Genomic DNA, 17,697 nt, shown 5'->3' on the forward strand with positions numbered 1-17,697 from the left:
CCCTTGAGTCCTCCTCCTCTTGTTGCCCCTGTACTAATGGTTCCTCTAACCATGTAGGTGACTCCTCTAAGATGGAAACCTCAGACTCCACCCTCCACTAAGACAATACATCAATATTGTCTAAAAAAATGGCATCTGGATCCATTAGTTTTCCTATTTGCTTCACTCGAAGTCAGAGATTGTAATGCACATACACTAAATCATTGAGGCGTGATAACTCCAACCTATAAGAGCATCAAAAAAACTAATGAGTCTTAACTCTTGACACTTGAGGGTCATAAATTAAAATTACAATAGATGTAATTGCTCAACTGAAGGTTGAAGCTCAAAGTTATACTTGTTGCGCTTTTTTGAGTGTATTTTCTCAAATACACTCCAATTGCGCTCACACCCTAAAGAGCTACAGGTTTGACTCAGGATTCTTATGGCCAATTTTGCAAATTTGGTGCTCTTGCACCATAGCTTCGCCACCAAATATCTACAACAAAATAAAGAAATAAAATGGTTAAAACCTTAAAACATAATTAAACTTTCAAATAAAACATAACTGAATTTAAAAAATCTAGAATTATAAATAAGTAAATTCTAATGAGTCATGTCACTTACATGGCATGAAAGGGTCATTTCCCTAATAGCATCATCAAATCCAAATAGGCCAACACAATACCAATAAAACTATATCTCGCGTTTGATTTTGCTACGAAGCTCAGGATCAGGTACCATCCTATGAATACAGGAATGGAGCCCTTACATCACCTTGCCATCAAAATCAAAGCCGCATTTTTATGAAAATACAAGGTTGAGGAAGAGTGTTGTTGCATGAATGGGTCAATGAAGCATCCCTGTCCACCAACTATCAATCACATCCCACAACATCATTTGTCTATTAATACCAGCAAAACCTTTGTCTTCATAATAAGCAAGAATGGCCTCCTTGGCCCTATCCATGGCCTCATACAAATAAGCCATTGCAAGTTTTTTCCCATCTACCAATCTCAGAACCTTTACTATAGGTCCACTAACTAGGAACACATGTGGGGTTGAGGAAGAGTGTTGTTGCATGAATGGGTCGATGAAGCATCCTTTCCACCGATTATCAATCACATCCCACAACATCATCTGTCTATTAAGCCCAGCAAAACCCTTGTCTTCATAATAAGCATGAATGGCCTCCTTGGCCCTATCCATGGCCTCATACAAATAAGCCATTGCAGGTTTTTCCCCATCTACCAATCTCAGAACCTTTATTATAGGTTCACTAACTAGGAACACTTATTCTACTCCCTACCAAAATGTGTCAGTGTACACCATTTTTGCGATGGCTCTCCAATGTTGTCTCTTGTTGTATCTACAATCATGCTACTCATCAAAAACAAACATTTGTTTCAACTCAGACTGGCATCGAAGCAAAGGCTGAAGAGTAATAAAGTTGGTGGCAAAATGTGTGATTGCAGGACGTCGCAACTCCTTGTTTCTAGTGTATCTCCTCATGAGGCTAAGAGAAAAAGCATGGTTATATATAAACATGGGGACGCTCCTAGCCATATCAATCACCTCCTTGATGAAGGACAGTTTCCCCATATCCTCAAGCAACAAATTGATACAATGTGTTGCACATGGAGTTCAAAACAATGTGTGGTGGCTCTCCATAAGCATCTGCCGATAGACACATAATTAGTTGCATTATCTGTAATAACTTGCACCACATTCTACACACCAATCTCCCAGATGAACCCATCTAACAACTCACATATCAATATTGGATCTTTTATATGTATTGATGCATCCACTGATTTAATAAACATGGTACCTTTAAGACAATGTACCAAGAAATTTAGAAGGGTCCTACCCTTCTTATCCGTCCAACCATCATATATCACTGTGCATCCAGATACCTCCCATGTTTCTTTCAACTCCACCAATCTAAAGTTGATGTCCGGCTTTTTTGCTTGAAGGATTGGCCCCCGCAACTCATATGTAGCACTTTTGTACCCTGGGCCTATTACCACTCAAATTAGCAGGGGACCTAAAGGGGTTCCTAAGAGGGTAACTGCTAGGTTAAGGGCAACAGTGGAGGCTTAGCCCACTATCACCATAACTAAGTCTCCTTGCTCTTTATGGACTTTCACCGATGGGAGGAGTCCCGGTAGTGTAGGGATCACTTGTAAAGTATATGTCAATGGATAGGTGAGAAGTGACCCTGAAAACCCTTTCCCAAGGATGGAGTGAAGAATGGAACTTGCTTGCTCTTTAAGTAAGGGACTTGGTCCACCAGGGGTAAGGGGTGAGGATTGGAGGGTTGAGGGAGAAAGGATAGGCTTATAAATAAGGTTCTCAATCCCTATAATCCTTGGGAAACTTGGATTCCCAAATGGTCCTTGACAAATAATCTTTATTGAGAAGTGGGACCACATGGGGCCAAGTGGACCCAACCCAGGTTTGGGGATGGAATGTAGCAACCAATGATGTTCCTATCCTGGACAAGGTGAGGGGAAAGGACCAAACAAGAATATTTACTTCAAAAGGTTGAATTGATCCTATTGAGGTCTAGCCTTGGGGATGCCTAGGCAAAATTCGATCCTAGAGCTAGGGCTTGGGATTCCCGGAGATTCCACCATTAGAATTGCCTCAAATTTGGAGGAGAGGGAGGGGACCCACCAGCGCAGTAGCCTATAGGAGATCGAAGTTTTTCCTTGGGTCAATTCCCGGGAAATTGATGCCCTAGGTGACCTAATGGGGCTAGACTTGGGGAAAAAGGGGAAAATAGTAAAAAGAGGGTTAAAATGATCACCCCTTTAAGGGACCAGTGCCTAATTCACTTGGGGATATGGAGTCAAGGATGGTGATGAATAAGAACTTGGTTTCTTGATCAAGGAGGCACAAAAAGTCAACTTCATCCGATGTTGAGAGAGAAAATAAAAGTGACCTTCAAGCATTTATACTTCAAAGCAAACAATGCAAGCTTATCGAGACAAATAATCTCTAGGACATTTCATTCATATAACATTGGCCCATACATTAAATTAGCTAAAACATGCTCAATTCCACATTTCGATTATGCAGCAACTAGCCCTAATTTTAGCAGTATGCAGCAACAAGAATAATAACATCAAAATTCACTTACAATGTTATAGAGTATATCCAACCAGCGTTTCGTTCACAAGACAAAGCTCTAAGACAAGATAAATAGCCCAAATCCATATGTCAAAATTCATCCAAAATTCATCCATCTCCACAAAATATCCTCCAAGGAAAAAATGTGAAGTTCTCTATGATTAGAGAGATCACAAATCAAGTGATTATCCAAATGAATGTATCTAACATCAATATACAGCCTCCTAAGGATGTTGAATTAGCTTATGGGCCTATATTACCCCCTAAGGATAAAATAATGTCCAAATAAGACCCCTATTGGTGACAAGCCCACCAAACTAACTCACAAGTGTAAAAATAAGCCTCACAAGGGGCCAAATAATAATATGTACATGTCGTAAGGCCCTTCAAAGGCTCAATAATATCCTGAAGTGCCATATTGAGGAATAAATTCCTCGGAATATTGATGGACAAGGGGGTGGCCCCTTCTTCTCCAAGTAGTAGATCTGTGGTGCTCCCAGTGGGTCTGAGGGCATATAAATGACCCCATGGGTCTCCATATGAATCGAGGATGCCTATAGATCCTTTGCAAGGGTCCAAGTGGTGGAATGAACGTTGCCATGACATCGTACAAGTCTTGGGACACCTGTCAAGAGTGTGGGGCTCCTGTGGGAGCATGCTGGGCATAATGTACCAAGCATATCACTATCATCCCAAAAGTAGATCACTAGTAGTCTCTAAGCATCCATGAAAATCTGTGGAGTGTTTTCTGTTGTTGTGGAGGCCCATGGCTCTCTATGCATACCCTACATGTGCTAATGTAGACCTCTGGTGGTTAGGATCCCATATAGGGAAACCAAACCCAAATGGGAACCATTTGTAATCATGCATAAGATCCAATGTGTCCCGTAGATTTCCAGCACAACCAGTGATTAAAATAATTGGGTAAAAGAGCTTGCAAATCATGGTTAACAACGTGGACACTTCATACTGGCATGCTCTTCTGTAGTGGAATTTGGCATGTGCTAGTGTCTCCAAGCTCCAAAGGGGGTTAGCCAAGTACATTATTAGGTGGTTTCAGCCCTTAAAGGGGATAGTATGTCTAAGGTACATCCCTCTAATGGAGGTGGCAAGTGATAAATAAGTGGAATGGAATAGGGAATGAGAGGGGCAATCCTGGGCCACATAGTGGGGCATACGGATAGCTAGAGAAGGGGAAGCCCACACCTAGGTATGTAATGTATAGGAGGGGGAATCGTGGTACATGAGGTGCCCCGCTTTGATTTTTCCACCCTTCTTCATATACCTTTTGCCTTTTATGAATTTTCTTTAATTAATTGCTCGGGGCTGAAAGGATAAGAGCATGATGTGTAAGATATAGCAGTGATTACCCCCTTTTAGGTAGGGCAGTTCATTGCCTTCCAGGGGTTGGGACAATCATGGGTTCCTGAATGATAGAGGAGGCTCATCTAGGGCCTATGGAACCAGGGTGATGGCCATGGATTGGGGTAGAGCTCATGTAATGGCTTTTGCCCACATGCTAATTATTTTTGTCTTGGCCATATTTTGCATGGTACAATTTCCTGTTAAATGTGGCCATTTATGCTTTTCACTTTCCTTTTAACTGCTTCAACCTCCGGGGCATCATTCTAGGCCTGACCCAAGGTGGGGGCAAGGGGATAGGGAGGCTAGCCCTATGTGGACCCAGAATGGGAATGTGGACCCAGGTGGGAGAAAAGATGAATGGGGGTATAGTGAGTGGAAAGGGAGTAATATGTATGGGTAAAGGAGCGGGGCCACGCACCCAAATTCAGGGTTTCCCAAGTAGTACCACCCTAGAACCGAATGGTCAATAAAGGAGATCCCACGTGACTAAGATCCAAGGGTAACAACCAAAAGAGATCAATGGGACAAGAGCACAAACTAAGCCCACTCTTTCTGCCAAATCTCCCCATCAATTCATACCCAAAAGTATCCATGACAAGTAAATCCAATACTCAATTACCAAATGGCAAGACATACCTTTAGATTCGGGAGGCCCACCTTCAAACATATGATCAATAAAGGTGGGTGAGGGACCACATGGCTGGCTCAGGTGGAAGAGAAATGGCACAATGAGCTAGTAGGAGGTATCAAGGGGTTGTTGGTTGTCGGTTGAGGCTCATCATGGATAAAAATTTCTCTTAGGGATATCACCCGCAAAGTGGTGGGTAACAGAGCCCACAATAGTAATAGCATCACACATTGGCTACCAAAATGGATTAGTTTTGGTGATGCTGAGAGGTAAGTCGCTCCAGAAAAGACACCTCCCATAACTCTATCTACTTCTTGCTTCTCCTTTTTTTAACAACTGATTTTATGGTTTTGGTTGTGCTCCATGTCTGTTCATACAACAAAAAAGGATGACCTCTCACTCCCAGTAACATTAGCACTAGCAGGTGACGCTGTGGAGCCCCTCCCACTACCCTCAGCCTCAAAAACGGAAGAAGACATCCCAAAAGATTTACCTGCACGTTCAGCCTTGTTTCTTTATGCCTCTTCTTTCTTTCTGTCTTTTTATCAATAGCGTGAAGAGATTTTTGTATAAGCTCCGCACTAGGTTCCAAACAAAGCCCAACTTCATGTCCAAGGAGTTTAGCCAGATGGTATTTAAATCACGTAACCCCTCTTTTCATCTTGTCTCCACACAATTTGCTCCCACCATCAGGTTCCCCATACTCCCAAAATGGGTCCAAGGGCTTTGGCATATTTGTAGTGGATTAATTCAAACCTAGGCACCAAAAAAACAAAAAAATTAGCATTAAACCCCAATACACAAAAAATAATAGCCACCTCATTTTAAAAGGATAATTTTTTTACTACATTACTTGCAATGAAAAATGGCAATAAGAAGGCGCATAAGAAAGTTAAAAAAGAAAAATGAAACTTGTTGTCCAAATATGGAGAAAACCCTTGCATTGGCTCAGAGGCATGAAAATCATAGCAAATGGAAAAAAAACAAAGAAGCAAAGTGTTTCTAGGCAAAGAGGCAAGAAAGCATAACCCTAAATCTATGAAAAAAATCTTTAACATAAGGGTTTTTAAGAACATACCTGTTAATGGAAAAAATGAAGTTTGTCTCACTGTTCTTGAACCTTTGATCCACAAAACAATTTTGGTTGGTGATGATAATGGTTGTTTGTTCCTCAATCCCTCCTTGAAAACCACCACAAAGCTCTTCTCCTTCCTTCTCCAAGACTAGGAAAGCAAAATGAGCAAATAAAAGTCAAAAATTTACTTTTGTAGCCACAGCCCAGGTTGCACGGTGATATTTTAGGTCGTCGTGTGATATTTTTCCGAGATATCGGTGATATCTCGTTTTGCGGAAAATATCACGATATTTCCTAATATCAGCGATATTATCAACCCTGATTTTTATAATACATAATAATCCCTAAGATTAGGTATCTAACACAAAGCAAAAAAAGGTGGAGAAGAGTGTGTACAGTGAATGGAGCAACACAGAATTACAATATGGAATGATGAATGGCACCCAAATAGGAAGAAACAAAACTCACACTAATACCAATTGTTATGGAGGTGGAGGGTTCATAATTCATCTCAAACAAACAGTGCAAAGATTTAAGGCACACAAAGTGCACTCAATATGTGTGTGTGTTTGGGGGGGTGGAGTGGTGTGTGTGTGTGAGCATGTGTAACTATGTTGAATAACAAATGACAATGGATCATAACAACAAATGAATAGTGTGGAAAAGGTGGGTCATGTAGAATGGACGAGTTGTGGAGTTTAATAATAATTAAATCTACGTCAAAGTGAAACTAGAACACAAGACACATAGGAAGGAAAACCTACAATAAGGGTTGCAAGGATGGCGCAAACAGGAACTAGGGCTTCTCATGGCGGAAATCTTTTTCTGGGGGCGGCCGACTAGGCCTCTCATGACGGAAATTCCTTTCAGGGGGCGGCCGACTGGCCTTGTACACAGGAGGGTTCGCTGGGGGGTCCAAGGAAGACGGACTGCCCTTGCCTAGTATGGCTCTGCCCCCATGGGACCAGAGACTCGTGGTTGTTTCGGATGCAGGGGACAAAATGGGCTCCAGGGAGCTCGTTTCAACGGACGAATGCGGCAAAGCTCCGGTGGGAAGTGGAAGCTCGACTGCTCATGCATCGCCCTTATGATTTATGCAACGACAAGCCAGGACCTCGGGAGGTAGCCGCTATGCGAAGTATGAAACAGGCAATGGAGTCTTTGCGTGTCTCTAGAATGGTCATGGTTCGTGCAGACGGTTCGGCCATGAAGCGCGATGGGGATGCGAGTGTGCACAGGCAGAGGGATTATAGTTTTGAGGGAGTTGCGATGGATCCAATACTTCGGGGTTTCATCACAACGCTGGGAACTTGGACTTCCTCAACTGAAGGGCGAGATTCAACTTATATTGCCACTGTTGGTTCTCTGAGATGGCCAAAGTCCCCGCGCACTGGCTCGAGCATCAACCCTCGTGCTCCGGCTGGTTCAGGGTTTGGTTCTGGGTCCGACGGTGGAGGCCCGAACTCTGCACCCTCTACCCTCTGTGTCGTCTGAACTAGCTACTCTCGAGGGGGTTGGCGACCATGTTGAACAGATGGGATCCGGGAACCAGGTAAGCTCCACTTGTTTCCAAATTTTTTTAAAACCCCCTGCTGGGTCTTCAGGTTTACTTTGGGTTAAAAATACAGACAAAGTGATAGATCTGAAGCAAAGCATCATGGAAAAATACAGATACCCTGGTCATTCACAGAACTTGATGTTTGAAGGCAAAATATTACAGGACCACCAGCCCTTGACGGAGTATCATATCCTTGTTGATTCCACCATTACACTCAACCTGAGATTACGTGGTGGGGCTGCAACCAAGTGCAAAACAGGTTTGGGAGGCAGCACATAGATAGGCTCAGGATCAAAACAGAAGCACGCAAATGGGGGACTATCATTCAAGAACATTCTTCAAGGGAAAAAGATAGCCTCTGAACCATCCAAACAGGCAGGAAACACTCCAAGCCCATATATAGTGGAGCAGCTGAACTACACCCCAAAATTAAACATAGACATGCCAGAAACTGATGAGCACTGCGCCTCTTATGAATCCCTGGCAATTATTTGTCGTTTTAACTACTTCTGGCCTAAACCAGTAGAGCTCTTCCACTGGATTTTAACAAACTGGTCATTAGAATGCGATATACACCTCTGCTCAAAAGGTTTCTTTATTGTAAAGTTCCCAACTCCTGAAGCTAGAGACAAAATCTTTCAGGAAGGACCATGGTTCTGGGGTTCAACTGGCCTGTTCACCACTCCCTGGTTCCCTGAATTTGACGCAAACACCATGGTTGTCTCCAAAATGCCAGTCTAGGTTCGAATGCACAATCTCCCCCTTCATTTCTGGGAGGACAGAGTTCTAGCTGGCATTGGCAACAATTTAGGGCAGTTCATAAAGACGGATTCCCAAAGAATAGAGGAAAGGGTGTTCACTTATGCACGTATATGTGTTGAGGTAGACCTCAGCAAAGGCCTTCCGGACAACATCCAACTAATCCACAACAAGCGGATTTGGACACAGATTTTGGATTATGAGAACACAGCTTTCAGATGTAGGAATTGTAGGCAAATAGGGCATTTACACAACTTGTGTCCAGAAGCTAAAAAGGATACTCGAAGGAAAAAGAATCTTGGGAAAAAACCCAAAGGATGGCAATATCCCCCACCAGAACCTGAAGAGGAGGAGGATGAAGCTGGGGATGAACCATCCCCACAGGGGAAAAGTCAAAATCCAATGGAACCTGAAACACAGGGGGGAACCCCACAAGACCCAATAGAAGCTCGGAATCACCGGGTGCAGGCCGACTTGATTCCTGACGATGGGGACATCAGTGGGAATAAGCATATTCACTCATCCGATAATTCAGACTCAAACAAGGACAATGCCAAAGTGGATGCAGGGAATCATCTTGCTCTTGTCTCTTTGGTGCCATCCCAAGGGGAATGGCGAAGGGTTGAGAAAAAGAAGGGGCGAAAAGCTTAGCTTTTTCCCATCATGTATATTATCTTGAATTTTTCTGCTTGTTTCTGTTTATCATTTGGTCTCTGACTTGATGATGCGGCTTTTTAGCCAATTCAACATGTAATTTTGTTTTCATTAATAAAATTACGCCCTTTTCCTCGAAAAAAAAGAACACAAGACACATGAGAGATGTGAATATGATCATCTGACACAAAACACGTTGACCCACAAAACATAACATGAGGTCTTATTTTATATTTATATATATATATATATAACTTACAAATACAACAATAAAATATAGACATGAAGATCCAAAATTCTCAGAACATTTACAAACTACTAATACAACTAGTTAGTACATTAAACACACAAGAAATTCGAGTATTCAAGAATTAATACACGTAATATAGTGGTTCAGAAGTTAGAACCATAAACTGCAGCTTTTTGATTCAGGCATTTGATGTCATTTGAAAAAAATGTATTACATAGACAGTAGCTATTGATACTATCGGTGGGATTTCCAGTGGCAACTATAAAATAGGGCAGATACTAGATATAGCAAATATTTTATTTCTTGAGCTTGATGTATTGTTGTAGTGAAGTTATTTCTAGCATTTGCAACTCCGCTCCCAATAGATGGAGCAATACTAACAACAGATGGCCTTGGAGGAGGGGGCAACACCATCATTGGCATTCTTCCATTTCATTTTACTTTTACTAGAAACACTTGATGATTAAGCCATGTGTTTTGTGGTATGAATGAAGAAGAACATCATTGTTGGAGAAATGACATATCTAGAAAGTTGAAATGCCTTCAAATGTATCATAATCCCTTCAAATTTGGTCTTTCTACTTTGCCTACAAAACATTAAAGCATTTCTTGTGGCTGAAAGTGGAAAAAAGAGGGGAAATTCTCTTTTCCAACTTTGTTTTGACCCCCTACATGTCGGACACCTCAAGACACGCTATAGCATGTGTCGAACACAACTTTGACACCTGTCCTAATTCAAGGCACTTGTCTGTCCACCACTAATTTGACACATAACCTTATTCAAGACGTGTCAAACTCGTGTCCAACACATTCCCTAGCATGTCAAGGATCGAACACATGGGATATGGGCACAAGATCTAGGGGACATGTCATGTTTCTTAGTAATTAATACTAGAAATCGCCTAAACAAGGTTTATTACAACAGAATCTATCTTCAACCAATACCTTCAAACAATCCCATTGTCAGATGGCAACTAGGTCATTGTCTACCAAACACTAAACATGACTCCACCTCGATGACAATGCCTAGCTCCCCACCTGTACTTGACCAGTCATAATTTTTTATTGATCCGTAAATTGTTGAATTGTGATGCTTCAAGATTATGAAGCCATGCACCCAATTTCTTAGGACTAATGATTCGATTGCATCCAAAAGTACCAGTGTTTGTGCATAATCTCAAGGTGGATTGTAACATTGGCACAACAATGGGTACAGCTAGAAATTAGATTGTAATCACTATATACCTCGCTCTCTTTTGTTGTCATTCCTAATTGATAATCATGTCTCATCGTTTTTCATTAAAACTCCTTGTTGATTTGCCACTAACTTCACAACTAATAGGCTCGAACTTAAACCATACTAGGATATTTGATCTATGTGTATTCAACTACCTCTTTGTTAGACTCAGACAAGAGATGTTTATTAGCTTTAGGGGCCATAGTCTCCCTTCAACTATTAATTATGAACTTAAGAGATACACCTGCAACAATGAGGCTTGGCTATCTGACTTTTACAAAATAATTTTACAACCAATTTAAGGATTGTAATGAGAAACAAATTTCTTTGTTAATGCAACCCATTATCCCTCAAAGACTTACAAATGAACACATCGTAATCCAATAGGAAGATGAAAATGATCCCACCACCCCTTATTTTTTTTATTTTATAACATAACAATTTCAATTTGGAAAGAAACATTTCAAGATTATAGAGACACACAAATCGAAGAACATATTCTATTTTCCCTTTAGACTAAAAGGTTCTTGAGATTTGTTTTTCCTCTTACTAGACACAACGACAGAAATGGAGTCATAGAAAACAGTGAAACACTCACACAAGAAAGTTTGCTTCAAGGATTGATACATAGGCACAACCGATCAATTGAGACTAGGCACAATCGATCATTTGGGACTAAGTTGGCTAGAGTATGTTGTGTATATTACACGAAACAAGGGTACAATGAATCTTTCTTAAATGAGTGCAGCGTTGTGAAACAACACTTCCAAAATCTCAGGAAATGTGGAAAATCAACAAACAAACAAAAAGGATAAAATTACAAAAATAAGGGTTTAAAAAAAAGCATTAATATTAAAATAAATCATCATTCAAAGGTCAAACAACAAAGACTTGAATTCCTTCATGGCCAATTCAGCGTGAGGCAGAATTAGAAACCACTTTCACAACTAAAAATTATTAGAAATTAATTGTTGTAATTGCCAATATTACCAATGAATAACTACTACAACAGAATGGCAAGGTTGTAAGCATATGTGGAATCAAAGACAAAGTAACGATCTGAAAATAGACTATCAACGGTTGATACAGATTAAGATTTATTATGGATGGTTACACGATGAAGAATGATGACCATTCAATGCCAACTCACAAATATCATACAAATGGGTGTCATCTTATGCTCCAAATAGCAAGCATCTCCAGTATGGGCAGAATTGGTGCAGTCCCTCTAGCCAATATAAGGGGCTACTCACATGAGCAGAAGTATGTCAGCCAAGAACTAGGCCTACATAAGGAATGATTGAGGAATCAATAACATATTATAAATAGGACATCATCATACTCATTCACATACACAATTGCATATGAATCTTTAATACTATTGCGTTTAGGATCAATGGAATATGTTCTCTTATTTCCTAGGAATTGTCTTGCAACCAATCATAATTATTATATTTTGGAGTTGTGCTCATATTTTGATAGATTAAAACATTACAATCCAACTCAACCAATCGTGCAAGTGACAAGTGCTTACATTACTACTTGAATACAAAAATGAAAATGAAAATTAAAGCATTACGAAAAATAAAATATCACTCCCATCTAACAAATAATTCAAAAAACACAAGAGAATTCCAATTATTTATATGGACTACTTGCCCTAGTGGCCAGAAGAAACAATACCAAATCTAGAATGTTAAAACTCAATATATATCTTCCACATCAAGTGTAGCGAGATTCATATAAATGAATACAAGAACTCTACTCTTTGGATCTTTAATAACAATAATGTTCATCCTCATTACATCATCCCATTCAAAATTATTGAAATACCTGAGTGTATGTGTGGCTTTGCAAATCAACAAATATTTCTCCACAGCTACCTCTACAATCCACTGAATAAAATGCAATTATTTGTGGCCTTTTGCGGCACATCTCATTAACCTGCTTCTGCAAGATAAAATAGCAAATAGCAACAACCTTAGTTTGGGTAGAAGGAAACAAGAACTTTACTAACATGAAATATTTATATAGTTCATCAATTAGAGAAAATGACACGTTAGTTGACTTCATCAATAATTCGCCTGCAATGGTGGATATTTTGATTTGTTAGGTCAAATCTTATAATCTCCATAATTAGCATTAAAACATGATATGAAACACGACATTGTGGCAATTAGAAAATTTCTAATCTCTAAGTCAATGACCCATGAACAACCTCAAGAATGAATAGCATAATAGATGACTACCTCATTAAGTTCTATGGAAATTCAGCTTTAACTTAGCCATATTAAAAATCAATATTAGTGGTTTATTTAGGTCAATTCATGTGTTTGTCCATTTGTTATGCAGCCACAAGCCTACCATACTACTTTGTCAAAACATCTTGTCTATTTTTTACATTGACCCTACTCTAGCATTGAGGCTTTAGCAAATTATTATTGTAAATAGATGTCTTTCTCTTGTTAAATTTAATTCTCTCAGTGGCCATAAATGGCCAATCAGAATATAAATAAGTATGACTAAGCCTACGGCGCAGTTAAGCATTTCCATTCCAACATACTTAGACAGCAAGTGAGATGCTCCCTTTGGAGATGATGATCCTTATCTATAAGTTAATCGGAAAAAACCTAAAGCTAGGCTTTCGAAACTTGCAAGTTATAGGATAGTTGCACTATGGTATATCATGGAGCGCAAATGATGCCATCCTTGAAGCATATATAGGTGTGAAAGTAGAGATGACATTTTGAGTTAGGGGTTTTTTCGGCTAGGTCTATGTAGCATTCATGTGGCTCGTTTCATAAGACTGTTAACGTTTAATTAGTGTGGGACTTTGGATAGCTTGCTTGTGGCTGGGAGGAGTTAGATTTAGAGGCCCTAATGCTAGAGCAAGAGACTCTAGTTATGGATTAGATACGGGAATGGCCATCCCTTTCTCATAATGAGAACAATATAAATAAGTGATTATGACATCAACAAGGATGGATTTCTGACAATTAATGTTTCATTTTGTGTGCATTGTTGTGTCTGTATCACTTCTCACATCTTGTTATGGTATTTGCAAGGGAAGTGGGTAGTATCTTGTGACATGTACCTCATATGCAAGCATGAGCAATGAACAAACTAATGGAGTTGGTCTAATAATCTTTTTCATTTTAATTTGTAGGCCGAGTTGGGACCCTTGACTATTGACTTGACCAAGTCCAAATCTAAGTTGACTGAATTTTGAAACACTGGATCTAATCAGAGGTTTGAATACCCAATGGGGAGATGTAAATATGGCTCAGTTTTGGTGATGATCAGAGAAGATAGGCCTTTTGCTTTTTCAAAATAGACATGGCGTTTTTGGGTGCCTCATATGGTAGGCAGCATGAGTAGCTTGTGTTGAGAAATCAATGCTAGTAGAGTTAGGGTTAGATTTCTCTTTCTTGATAATTACTTGTGAATTATATGGGCTTCTTTTATATCTTTGTTATATTATCTTTCATCAAGCAATTACCAAATTATGTGTGTATGAAGATCACAAGTAGGCACTCTGCTAGGGAAAAACCCCTATCTAGGGGAAAACCCAGTCAAACTTCTTCCTTCAGTAGTTAAGATGAGATAATCCAAGACTCTTCAACCTAGACACAGACCTCCTCCAACCACCAAGTCATCCTTTCCTTCTAGCAACTTTGATCTAGATCTTCGACCTTGCAGCAGCAACACTTCAACCCAACAAATCCAGAATTTCGACCTTCCAGTAGCAGAATCTTTAACCCAACACTTTCAGAATTTCGACCCTCCCAGCAGCAGAACTTCGATCCAGCAAATAGCCCAGTAACTTCGCATAAGAGAGAGAAAGAGATAGCCCAAAAACTTCGACTTGTATTTCTTCCTTCTTCACCTTGAACTTCGCACTTTTCTGCACTTCCTTGATGTAGATCGAACTTGTTGAGTTGATGTCCAAATAGATTGAACTGCTCTTGTATATTTAGCATCTTCTGTGGGTCGAATTGTCCTCTTGTAAGCCGACTTCAACAGGTTAGGGCCGACTTGGTGTGGAGGTGACAAAATACATTTTTGACTCAATAATAAATCTTTCTACATGATACAAAAGCCCAAGAAGGGTCACATTAAATGGACAATGACCCGAAGGACCCAGTATAAAACCTAGAAGTCCACAATGGGGACTTTGACCTATAAAGGATGACCCAAGCTTTAATAAGTCATTGTAATAATAATAAAGATTAATTTTTCATTCTTTGACTCAAATATAAATATGAAGACCGAACCTAGTTACATTCCTCAACACTCTCTCTTAACTAGGTTCTTCTTTTGAATTATTATAGTGTTCTTCTTCATCAAACAGCTACCAAACAATAATGAGACAAGAGACACAGGAGTATGCAATCAGCCAAGGCCAAAACGTGTCCAATTTGAGAGGAAAACCCAAACAAATCCTTCTTCTTATAGAAACTTCAAGTGACGAATTCCAAGACCAAGACCAAGACCCTTGACTTATCAACCTTTCCAAGACCAAGTCACAAGATCGATCTTCACTGCTTCTTCTTCTTCTTTCCCAAGTCAACAATAGTCAAACTGACTTTTAGCACTGCAAATTTCGGCTACTCTAGTATTTCGGCCTTCTTCCACAGTCCTGCAATTCTCGGTTGCTTGAAACTTCTGCAAGATCACACGTGTGGGCTGAATTATGGATCTTGATGATGGTTTCCTTCTTCGCTTGACTTGAGGGGTTCTTCTTGTAACCTCAGCTAGCAATATTGTTGGTGTAGTGACCTTCTACTTGGCTTCTACAAAGGTTCGTGTAACCCTACTACAAAAACCCTAGTTTTTGTCACGAGCCTATACAACAACTACAAGCCATTACAACAAGTATCAAAGCCTATACAACAATAACAAACCTATACAACAAGTAATTGTTCCAGAAAATCGGAAGATGCCTATTTCGCTAAAAACTACTCTTCAAGAGGTAGAAGGACATACAGCATCAGGGACATCCAAGGAAAGTAAGAGACCGAAGAGGTATTCTGGATATGCTACATACATGTCAAGGCTTATTGAAGCGGAACCTTCCTCTTATGAAGATGCAGCTAAACATCAAGAATGGAGGAATGCCATGGAAGACAAATATCAGTCCATAATGAAAAATGATGTCTAGGAGATTAGCGCTAGACCAAGTGACAAATCTACAATCACTTCAAAGTGGATTTACAAGATAAAGCATGATGTAGATGGGAGCATAGACAAATACAAAGCAAGGTTTGTAGCAAGAGGTTTCTCGCAGAAGGAAGGAATTGATTATGAGGAAACCCTTGCTCCCACAACTAGGGACACAACAATAAGATCACTTGTTCTGTTAGCTGCTACTATGGGATGGAACATCCATCAAATGGATGTCAAGACAGCTTTCTTGAATGGGACCATTGATGAAGAGGTTTACATTGAGCGGCCTTAAGGATTTGAAATAAATCAAAGGGAGTGTTATGAATAAAATATATTAAATATAAATAATTGTAATAATGATTAGTTAATTAATAATCCGTTAAACAAAGAGGCATGTCTAAGGAGACATGGTCGTTCATATAGGGACACCTACATAGGGTATATAAACATGCCCTCAATTTCAATTGTAATATCATTCTTATTCATACATTTTAATATATATTCTTATATCTCAATGGAGATCTACATATTCCAAGTCTTTTGGAGTATTTAACTTGAAGAACGAACTTTGTTCTTTCCATTTTGTTATATACCTAGGGGGGATAATATGGGATACAAAGGGAGGTACCCAAGGGAATAATGTAATAATGGGATGGGCCATAGTAATAAATAAGGTGGTTAACCCGTATCATGTAAGAGACCACAAGTAATTAGTAATAATGTAATGGGCCCAGGTATTAGATAGATGGTGTTGAGGGAACCATGGTAATGACCCATGGTATTGTATGTATGAGGCCTATATAGAAGCTAGAGACTCCACATGGAGAGGTGTCAAAGAATATTGTATGAACAGGCATATGGCTTATGGAGTGTTCTCCTTCCTTAAGGAGTGAATGTATGGTGTTGCCCTACCTTAAGGGTTTGATCAATAAAGTGAATCATTTCTATCTATTTCTGTCTTGTTATTTCTTGTGTATATTTGCATTATCTTATATTTTTGGATCAGATCTATAACAAGTGATATCAGAGCTATAACAAGTGGTTTCAGAGCTATAACAAGTGGTATCAGAGACAGAAATAGATAGAAATGATTCACTTTATTGATCAAACCCTTAAGGTAGGGCAACACCATACATTCACTACTTAAGGAAGGGGAACACTCCACAAGCCATATGCCTATTCATACAATATTCCTTAACACCTCTCCATATGGAATCTCTAGCCTCTATATAGGCCTCATACCTACAATACCATGGGTCATTACCATGGTTCCCTCAACACCATCTATCTAATACCATGGGCCCATTACATTATTACTAATTACTTGTGGTCCCTTACATGATACGGGTTAACCACCTTATTTATTACTATAGCCCATCCCATTATTACATTATTCCCTTGGGTACCTCCCTTTGTACCCCATATTATCCCCCCTAGGTATATAACATTCCACCCCCCTTAGCATGTTTCGTCCCCGAAACATGGGAAGAACACAAATAATAAGATCTACTCAAAAGAGTAGTCCATTGGTACCATGCACGTGCATCTAGCCATCCAAGAGAAAGGTGAACCCTCAATCTCGCTGGTGCCTTGCTCGCTTGAGATGGAAGTTGACCGTGGCAGCTCTTCTGTGTTGATGTGTAGTAGGTGGATCTTCGCTCCGCTCTATCTGTCATGTGGGGGTTGTTGTCCTTGTGGCTAATTGGTTGCCATCTTGTTGGTTGTTGTCTTGCGGGGTGATGTGGGTGATGATATGTTGAAGTTTTAACCCACGGTGTCTTTTTCTTTAATTCACCCCTTACTAGAGCCTCACTGTTATCTGGTGCATGTTGTGGTGCCTGCTGTGGTGTCTTATCTTCTAATATTACTTCAACCACTGAACCCTCATCAG

General features: G+C 39.9%; 1 protein-coding gene across 1 annotated transcript in view; it reads right to left on the reverse strand.

Annotated features, from left to right (window-relative positions):
- The window catches only part of LOC149252209 (SUMO-activating enzyme subunit 1B-1-like), a 313,309-nt gene that overhangs the window by 173,135 nt on the left and 122,477 nt on the right, over positions 1 to 17,697 (reverse strand). Inside the window, exon 6 of the mRNA XM_089459659.1 lies at positions 12,474 to 12,590. Coding sequence (XP_089315785.1) covers positions 12,474 to 12,590 — 117 coding nt within the window. The remainder of the gene's footprint in view (positions 1 to 12,473; positions 12,591 to 17,697) is intronic.

The sequence above is a fragment of the Pinus tabuliformis genome, chromosome 7, assembly GCF_031772625.1.
Source record: "Pinus tabuliformis cultivar Carrire ecotype Pingquan chromosome 7, CPIR1, whole genome shotgun sequence".
Lineage (NCBI taxonomy): Eukaryota > Viridiplantae > Streptophyta > Pinopsida > Pinales > Pinaceae > Pinus > Pinus tabuliformis.